Source organism: Mesoplodon mirus (assembly GCF_964341445.2).
Source record: "Mesoplodon mirus genome assembly, chromosome: 12".
In the NCBI taxonomy this organism is placed as follows: domain Eukaryota; kingdom Metazoa; phylum Chordata; class Mammalia; order Artiodactyla; family Ziphiidae; genus Mesoplodon; species Mesoplodon mirus.
The window spans coordinates 45583721-45593816 of NC_138988.1; the positions used below are offsets into that span (position 1 = coordinate 45583721).

Sequence of the window (10096 nt, forward strand, 5' to 3'; positions counted from 1 at the left end):
CTGGCTACCTGGCCTGAAGTAGAGAAGCCAGCTCTATGCCTGACCCTCATTTCTCAAGCCCTTTCTGGGACCATCTACCACAGGGATTCTTCCTTGGGCCCCATACATCAGGAATCCCTGCTTGAATGTTCTGAGGATTAAAGGACCCTTTGCCCTCAGTAGAAACAGGGAATAAGGGGCAGAATGAAATCACTTTAATAGCATAGCAACACTTTAGGAACGGGGAGTGTGGGTCACAGATGAGGGAAACATTTTGTCTTCCACTTGTACATTTCTGCTAAGGTGCATGGTTGCATTGGACAACGTTACAGACAGATTTTTCACACTGAACACTTAATAAATAGATACTTTAAATGTCAGACGTCAGAGACAACGAGTTACGAGCGTGATTGTTTTCTTATTCTGCCTCCTCTGAGTCAGGAGTTTGCTTCCTGTTGTGCTGACGAAGGCTGGGTCTTCTAGGAGGTGTATTCATACTCCTCGGCACTGCGCCGGCCGAAATCCATCCAGCCAGTGTAGTCCCGGTCACTTATCCTGTGGCTGGGGTCCAGGCTCTGCAGGTTCTTGATTACAGACATTCGACCAGAAGGAGCTACAAGGGGCAGAGAGGAAGGAAGCGGGACCATTATATCTAAGAGCATCTCATGTTCAGTTTGTAAAGGAAAACAATAGAAAAGGCCAGACAATACATAACATGCATCTTCTGAAAGGTATCAAAGAGGTATCAAGATAGTGGGACTGCTGGGCCAAAATCTAAGCGAGGAGAAGGACCCATGTCTGTTTAACTGGAGACAGGGTAGTCTTTTCTAGTCGTGGGTGTGGTTTGCGATCTGTATGAATTTAGGTGAATTCATTCACTCTCACCTTTCACAGCTGGGACCTGCCTAGGTTTTTCTACTCCTAGAGGTGTTTTCCCTTTCATAGCTGGCTCTAAGCAGGTGCTAAACCAGGATTTCCCCAGTACTACCCACTTCTAAAGTTTACCCCTTAATATCCCTGAGCCTGCCTGACTCTTTTTAAGGTAATGCAATTACGATATTTTGATGTTAGGATGTTTTTTTAAAAATGGAATCCAGTCCCATTGCTAGATAAATACTGTTTTAAGATTATTAATTTGAAAGCTACCTTCTTTTTTAAAAAAATGATATTGAGAAAAAGGCACACCATCAGATTAAAATCTCAGCACCTCAGTAACACTCAAAGAAGGGTGGGCAGAACAAAGAGGTAATTTAATTTAATTCAGCCATTTTGACCAAAATACAATAACTGAACCTGAAATGGGCCCTTAGGGATGGGAGTTAAGTCCTTGGGAACAGGATGAGTCCAGGAATGATTCACGTTGAGTGGATAGGGCCATGATGAGGCATGTGACAGTCCTGGCCTACAGATCACACAGAGTGGTCTCCTGGGTAGAAAATCAGTATCATACCTTCTTTTATACAACCTAAGGGCCAAGAAAGGTCCCTCAGGGGCCTCGACAGGCAAAGCCCAGGTGGCTTCAAGGGCAGAGGGGTGGAGGATCACTCGGTGGTTCCTATTGTATTGGGAGCCACCGTGGTCCCACTGCTGGCATTGAGCTCTTCTGTACAAGGCTGCCCTTGCCAACTCCTGCCCACAGGCTGCAGCGAGTCAGACCACGGCTTATTCATTGATGACAATGCAGAAGCAGGTATTCTGTCTTGTTGGATAATCAAATAAAGCTAGCTAAATTAAAACCCAGAAACAACCCTACAGAGCAGGTTACATCCCCACCCTTTCTTTCTCTCCCCTCTCCCCACCCCCGCCAATTAATTCCCAGCTTTGGAACTAAGTGTCACCCCAGCACATTCCAACCCTTTTGCAGGTATCCCCAGTCTATGCAGAGGAAAAACAGCCCCTGCTGTTTAATTGTTCAACACCTTTCAGATGAAATATTAGTCCTTGCATTCAGCAAAACTCTCAGACCCAGTTATCTGTGCAGAGTCACACGGCAATATGCCCCATCCTCCTGCCTGTTGCTGCTGAGGTACACATGGTTCTGTGCATTTACCAAAGTCCTCACTCACTTAGTGGACACAGAGTAGGCACTTACACCTGACTTACACAATTGAAGGGCTGGGCTCCTTGAAATTTTAAAACTTGTAATGGGCAGTACAGCTGGGAAGCTGAATGGCTTCCAGATGATCCAGGGAGGGCAGGACTTGAGTAGACTCTCAGCCCTGATGCTGCCTAGATGTGCTACCTCACGTAGGTCACTCAGTCTTCCAGAATCCCAGCTTCCACAGTAACACAATGAGGATAATAGACCTTACTGCACAGGGCTGTTGTGAGGATGAAGAGAGACAATACAGATGTAGCATTGGGCTTTGCTGGACTTGGGGCAGGTGTACACTAACAGAATTGCTTCTCCTCAGATCATTGAAAGCTCTACAGACAGTTTCTAATGATAAACTCTTGAGCACTCCCCAAAGGGTGCATTATCTTGTTTGGAATCTTTAAGCATAATATATACTAGAGTTGAGTAAATATTCACTGTGATCTCAAAATGTGTAAAACAGTCAAAGAAACTCTATAGATGTAGATACTTATTTCTAGTTCATATTTGTCAAATAGAAGAGCATGATTATTTTCTAGTTAGTGCTGATCCTGGGTGTTGGCAGCTAAAGTTCCAAGTGACGGGTATTCCTATATGAGTTTGTGGTTTAAAGCCACTGTCCAGTGTCAGTTCTAGGGAAATCATCTGGTAATTGGCTTTTTTACCCACAACTGTTTCTGGTGGATGTTTCTTGAAGGTATGAAGGGGCTTCCAGATTATGGTCAATGAAAAGCCTAGGATATTTCAGACTGGTTTGGCTGAAATTCAACCCATATCCAAGGACAGATATTAAACTATTTTCAGGCAGACAATCAGCAGGCACCCCCCAAATTTTCAGATGTTCTCTGTCATCTGACTAGTATTTCCACATCTTTCAGTTTAATTAGCAGGAAAGCAAAATAGAAGATGGTAGTTGGGACAATTTCCCAATGAGAGGATGAAATATAACAAATCATCTTCTATTCTTTCCTTCTGAAATCCCCTGGTAAAAAGGTCCCTTCTCACCTTCATATGGAATTATAGGAGATTCTGGAGAGCCAAGCCCTTTATTTTCTCCCCATCTTGTCAAGCCATGAGTTAAATTTCAAATCCAGGCCGTGGCACACCAGCAGGTTAAGAGAGCCTCATGGGAATGGAGCCCACCCCTACCCCTCCCAGCAGCTGTGGTTTATTGTCCAGCTGTGTTGGTCCAGTTTAAAATACCGCTCCCCAGTCAGTGTGTTCACCATCGGTATCACTGTGGATAAAGTTGGTAGGAAAAAATCTGCGCCAGTCCAAACCATGATTTCCAGGAATTCTAGAGATGAATGAGCCTCCCTCTGAATCTCAAAAAGACCTGGAAGGGGCCGAGGGGAACCCCACCCTCATGCCCTCTTTATAGATGAGATAGCCAGGCCCAGGAAAGGGACAGGGCTGTCCATATGCCATATATGCTGTCCATATACTCAGCTACTGAGCTGCTGAATCACCTTATTCCTGGAGAAAGACTTTGAGGCTGAGAAAACTGTGGCTTGTTTAGCTCCTGCTGGAGGCAGAAGGGAGAGACAGGGAGGCGGCCTGCGTACCTTTCCGAGACTGCTGGATGTACCTGGCCAGCAGCGCGCCCAGGTGCGCTCGGGGCTCGTCGTCCACTCTCCGCACGGCCCTCAGCTGTCTCCGCGGGGCCTCGTCCTCCTGCTGCGCCCAGGGGCCCGCGGGGTCCGCGGGAGGCACGGACTGCGCCAGGGCGCCCGCCACCAGGACAGCCATCAGCACGCACAGGCACAAGGCACCGTTCATGGCTGCGGGGGGCAGAGGGAAGGGGAAGTGAACGAAAAGGTGGGGCCTCCGCGGGCTCTCGCGGGGGGTCGGGCTCCCGAGGTACGGAGAAGGGGGCTCAGTCCAAACGCGCGGGGCTCGGGACCCGCCAGGCAGGTGCAAGCACGAGGGAGCTGTAACCCCAGCGCGCGCGTCCGGGCTCACCGCGCTCGTTTTTTGGGGAAACCACAGCCGGGGTCGGGCAATGGTGCGGGGGACGGAGAGAGACCCTGTCCTTTGCCCTGTTTAGCAGAAGGAATGTCTTCTCTTTTCCTTTAGTTTGAGGAAATGTTACAGAGTGTAGTCTCTCTTCTCCTAACTGGAAAAGCAAGAGATTAAAGATAGGTGAAAATTATCCTAAAGAGAAGACTCTGTGGGAGAAATGAGACCCTTGAGGAATAGTAGCACATTTCCAGAGAGCTAAGAAGCTTCCAATAGGGAAATAAATGGTGAAAAACCAAGAAGCACGGTTTAAAAATGTGGGAGCAATAAATAAAAGCCACATCTTTCAAGTTTCTTCAAGGTGCACATGGGAATTGGCAATAAAGCACTACGCAAAGCACAGGCAGGTTTTTGTTTTTTTTTTTTTTTTTAAGAAAATCAGAAATCTGCGCTCAGTCATCGGGCTTCAGCCAAGCACCGCTGCATTTTAGATCCACCGGCAGTTAAAACACGCACGTTTCTATTCCCCAAAGACTTGAATTTCCCTGCAGTATTCAAAATGACTTTAAATCTTAAAACCTCTCGGTAGTTTATTTGAAAAGATTGCAAAGTAGACTGCCCCGATGTGTAACATCTAGCAAATCGCAATTTACATGCTAATCCGAGCAAACAGATAGATACCCCAGCGTTGCCTGCGCGAGAGAAGAACAAAGCCGGCGAGTAGAAGTCCCTAAAGCAGCTCTACCCACCCGCACTGTCCTTTCTGACTTCAAGAAATGTCTCTCGAGCTGTCGGAAAGAAGACACAGAAAACAGAAAAATGAAACGGAAGGGGCACAAAAGTGAAGACACCCTTCTTCACCTGGATGAAGGACACTTGGTACCTGGATCCCCCAAAGCGGGGAACCTACCTTCGGAATAGGACGCGACCGGCTTCGCGTTCCTGCCAGAGCAGCGGGGGAGCCGAGCCAAGTTCACGGTAGGTGGGCAGGAGGCTGCCTCTTAAATAGCCCCGCCTGAGCCATTGGCCAGTCATCTATTTACCCAGCGCTGACGCAGCCGGGTAGCGACACGTGCTCAGAGGGCGGCAACCGGGGCGACAAAAGATTGAGGTGGCTGCGGGGAGAGAGGGAGCAATGGCCCAGCGGAGCCAGGTGAACCTGTCCCAGGCGGGGTGTCCGGCGTCAGCCCTGTCTCTGTCGGGAGAGCTTCCTCCCCAAGCCGGGCCCACCCCCTCTCCCTTGCCCATTCCAGCTCGAAGCTCCCCCTCTCAGGGCGGCAGACCTAGGAATGGGGACCCTCCTCCGGGATGGAGAAGCTGCCCGCGCTCCTTTAGTCTGCTCGGGGGACCAGAGGGGCCAGAAGGGAAACTGGGGGTAGGGTGGAGGGGACGCTAGACCAGGCTGGGTGTCAGCAAAGCGTAATTCTGAGATGGAGGAAGTGTCGGCCCCTCTTGGAGCATCCCAAGCAGCTCTGGTCTTTTGACCCGAGAGTGGGCTTCCTCCGGGGGGAGGGAAGAGGGGTCTTCACTTTGTTCTCAGCCGCATGAAAAGCCCTCGAAGTTCTCCAGGATTCCGAGGGCAAGGGTTCCCGGGTCAGTGAAAGGGCTCGGCTACGGCTGGCTGTTGGCGTCCTGGGCCCCGATTCACATAGCTGTAAAATGAGGATGACACCCCTGGGCTTTGCCCGGAGTTTGGGAAAGGGCTGTGTTTTCTTCCGAGCGGAGCTACCTCCTGCCCGCGGTGGCCGCGGCTCCTTGTGGCCAAGTGGCGCCAGCAAGTGTCCCCCAAATCCTCCCAGTCCCCATTCCCCTCTGGCATCGGCATCTGCCACTCCCACCTTCCCTGAGTACCCGAGCTCTCACACCGGGCCCGGTCCCCGCCGGCTTTGAAATAAGGACCTCGCCCCTCGTCACTCAACCACCTGGTAGGGACACGGGTGGCGCCGCGGCCGCTGTGCGCCCTTCCCTGCGCGGTCGCGTCCTTGGCTCCGTAGCTAGGCGACCCCCAGCTAGTGCGCCGTAGGGGTCTACATCCACCTCCGCCTTGAAGCCGTTTGGGTTAGAGTCCGCTAGTTGGTGCTCCAGTTCGCCGCGTCCTGCAAAAGTCACTGACAACCCCATTTCACCGTCGGCCACCCAGGCGCGAACAGGAGCAGCGCCTGGCCGAGGCTCCTCCACAGACCCCTGGAGCCTTAGCGCACCGAGGCCTTCCAGCCTGGGACTTGGGGGTCGCCACCCATTCCTCGTCCCTTCCTGGGGTCCTCCACTCCTCCCCCTTTTTTCCCTCCCCGAGAAAGATTTGCAAGTGATTCTTTCAAAATGGGAATCTGTACTCAGCTCCCGGGACGGTGGGACTGTAGGGGTCGAGGTGGGTGGGGAGCCGGCGGGGGGCGGAGAGCTTGGCGGGGAGCCGCCTCTGGTTGCCGTCCCCCTTTCTAAACTCTAGAAGCTGCTGCATTTCTGCAATCTAAAGGCAACATTTTAGAAACAGAGCTACAGATTAGATGTTTTCCACTGGTTTTCCCACAAGGCTGCTGTGTAGTTCAGTTGGGGAAACTCGTTTGATTTGTGACTGTGGCCAAGACGTGTCTGAGAACACAAAAGTTCTTATAGAGCATAATCACCTAAGGCAGGGGCCCCCAACCCCCGGGCTGTGGACCACTAACGGTCTGCGGCCTGTTAGGGACCCGCCGCAGAGCAGGAGGTGAGTGGCGGGTGGCGGGCGAGCTGGTGAAGCTTCATCTGCCGCTCCGCATCGCTCCCCATCGCTGGCATTACCGCCTGAACCGTCACTCGCATTACCGCGTGAAATATCCGCCCACCCCTACCCCCGTCTGTGGAAAAACTGTCTTCCAGTAAACCGGTACCTTGTGCCAAAAAGGTTGGGAACCGCTGACCTAAGGGGCTTGTTCAAACACCTCCCAGAGTTTCTGATGCAAGTAGGTCTGAGATGGAGCCCAGGAATCTGCATTTCTAACAAGTTCCTTAATGCTGCTGGTGGTGCTCCCCTGACCACTGCTGTAGAATTTCCTTAGGGTAAGCCAGTTACTGAACTCCCTTCCCTCCATCCATTTAGTTAACATTTATTGAACAATTTTCCTTGTGTCCTGTCTGTCGTCTCCTCACTTCCTCACTTCTGGTATCTGGGATCATCTCCCGAATAAACCACCTGCCCCCAAGCTTTTGTCTAATTTCAGGATAATACTACTGAAGATACCAACTGTCTATCAGGCACTGTTGGGTTACAACAGAGAGAAAAACAGGCAAAATCCCTGCACTGATGGAGCTTCCATTCTAGTTGGGGAGACAGATAATAAACAGGAAAAATATTAGCAGGTGCAGTAGGTGAGGGATGGTCACAAATGCTTAGGAGAAAAGTAGAGCCGGGAGAGGGTATGAGGGGGGTTGGGCAGGGTATCTGCATGAACACGTGCAAACCCCTGCTTGAGGTCCCTCTGTGAGGGTCTTTGACATGTAGACCTCCCTGCTCATGTGAAGGAGAAATGGTTTTTCTTCTCAGTACGAATAAAGACCAGGGAAGTTGTAATGGAATTTTACCTTGTTTGGAGGTTCTTTTTCTATTTTACCAAGTGTGAGATGGCAATTAAATTTTACCCCAATTTTACCCTTGTCTCAGGAAAGGAATAGAAAAGGGAAGAGCCCTCTCTGTTGCCCCCCACCCCACCCAAGCCAACCTCTTATCACTGAGTGAGACTCACAGCTGGGATTCAGATGCCCCATGATGTGGAAGGTCCCTAGCTTCATGCAGGGAACTGAAAGGGTGGGAACCATATCCAGATGTGTCATTGGAGAGAGAGTAGAGGTGAGAGAAAACCTATGACCGTTTATTGGTTTGGAATCTAGAAATTTCCATCTGATTGTGGTGAAAATAATTTTAGTGAGGCCCCATTCAGAGTTGGGGAGGCATCCCCAAAAGCAGTCCCTGAAAGAGGAATGTGATCTTTTCCATGTAGTATCTCAAAGACATGGGAAGTATCTCAAAGATATATGTCCATTTTGCTTTTGTACAAAACTTAGTGGAATTTCCAGGGACCTACTAGAGACTCCTACTTTATTATTCATAGAATTTAAACTTGTTACAGTGATCCCCATTTAAAGGAGGTCAGGAGAATGTTTGCTGTGATTAGAAATGTGTTTGAAGGCTTCTATTTGGGATCTTGAATTTTTTTCTCTTGAACTTGTATTAGAAATGCCATTATTTGTCCTGGAATTTTCCAAAGGCCCACATAGCCAATGTTATCTGCCATTACATGAAGCAATTTGACAGAAAAGAAAGAAGTAGCTGTGGTCATGGTGAACAGTTTCCTTTTCCTAATGATGAGTTCCCTCAGAATCTCTTGTCTTAGTTCAGATGTTCACAAAAGCAAGGCTGAGACAAGCACCTGGGTGCAGGGAGATTACTTGGGAGTGATCTCAAGGAAGCAGGAGTGAAGGAGCAGGGAGGAGAGAGAAGAAAATCAAGTGCATGTTAATGAGGGGGTTACTGCTGTGGACTCAATCCCGCTGAGGTCTCTGTGAGATAACCCAAGGCACACACATCATAACCAGCACCCCGGAGCCTGGGAGGAGAGCAGTTGCTCAGTAGATATTTAACTGAACTCTTCATCTATACGAACATCTTATCTGCCAGTACGCCAGGGGACAGGAACCATGATTTATTCTCCCAATGCAAGAATGAACCCGGACACATGCTAAGTAATCAATACATGTTCACTGAGGAAACAACTCTTAGTTCAGTTGACTGGATTTACAAGACATATAGCGGTAAATGAAAAGCCATTCGTTGGCCCTTGGCTGTGTCATGGACTCCCAAATAGCCACAGGAGTTGTTTGTAACACCATTTCTTTTAGCCATGGATGTAAGAGCCATCAGAAATGGGAGGTTGCCTCCTGAATAGGTGACAGGAAAGAGGAGAGGTCATCTCCCAGCCCATTGATCCACACATGCAGAATGAGCCTTTGCTTTTCAAACTAATACTGAAAAGCCAACAGGAATTGTAGTTGCCGGGGAAACCATCCACCAGTGTCTCCAGTCCTGTCTTTTGGGTCACTTTCCTTTGTAGAAGTTTTAAGAGCAGCCTCTATGGCCATAATTGGGAAAAGTTAATGAACAGGGAGACTTAAATTCTTTGAGGGACAGTCTGAAGTCTTTGAGGTCCTGCTGATCCAGATTCCCTCTGAAGCGGACCCCTCAGAGCAGAGGACAAGCAAGTGTCCCTGCAATGTCCCAGCCTCCAGCAGAGACACGTCCCACCTACCACCCTGGCTGCTGGTCAATGGCCGCTGTTTCCCCTACTCCAAATTAATGCTTGAGGACACAGCTGTTCCTAGACAGCCTTATCAGGAAAGGCTCTTAATTTTACAAATTAAAGTGGTTTGAATAGGTATTAAATGCACATAATTCAAAAATTTAAAGGTAGAAAAGGGTATGTAGTTAAAACTAAGTCTCCCCCTCGCCCCTGTCCTTCCCTAGAAGCAAGGAGTGCTTCTAGTTTCTAGTGAATTCTTCCACAGAGAGTCCATGGACATACAAGCAAATCAATTAAGTGTCAAACACACACACACAGACACACACACACAAATAATTCATACTTGGAAGCACATAATACGTAATGTTCTCTGCTTTACTTTTTTCACTTAAAATATATATTGGAGGTCACTTTGTATTGTTGGCATAATTCTACCTCAGTTTCTATAGAACATTCCACTGGATGGATGTGCCTTAATTCATCTAGCCAGTGCCCTACTGATAAAAATTTAAATAGCTTCCAATATGTTCCAATTATAACTGAGGCTCCTTGAATATATACCATTCTGCTCATGCACACGTTTACCTTTGGGATGAATTCTTAGAGGTGGAGTTGCTGAATTAAAGAGTATGTACACTTAAACTTTTGGTAAATATTGCCAAGTTACCCTTGGGGCAATTGTCCGCACCTGTCAGTAGGGCAGCATATTTATCTTTTCTTGCTTATTAGTGCTTCAGCTCCAGCTGCTTGGCTACCTCCTCACTGCCTGAGAACGTTAGCTCTGAGATGGTGG

The 10096-nt window shown here is 48.8% G+C and overlaps 1 protein-coding gene across 1 annotated transcript; it reads right to left on the minus strand.

Annotated features, from left to right (window-relative positions):
• Positions 1 to 458: 458 nt before the first annotated feature.
• CCK (cholecystokinin) lies at positions 459 to 3853 on the minus strand (the record flags this gene model as incomplete). Its single annotated transcript, XM_082638562.1, has 2 exons — positions 459 to 592; positions 3640 to 3853. 2 exons carry the CDS (start codon positions 3851 to 3853, stop codon positions 459 to 461), a joined length of 348 nt encoding a protein of 115 aa, XP_082494688.1.
• Between the last annotated feature and the right edge of the window lie 6243 nt (positions 3854 to 10096).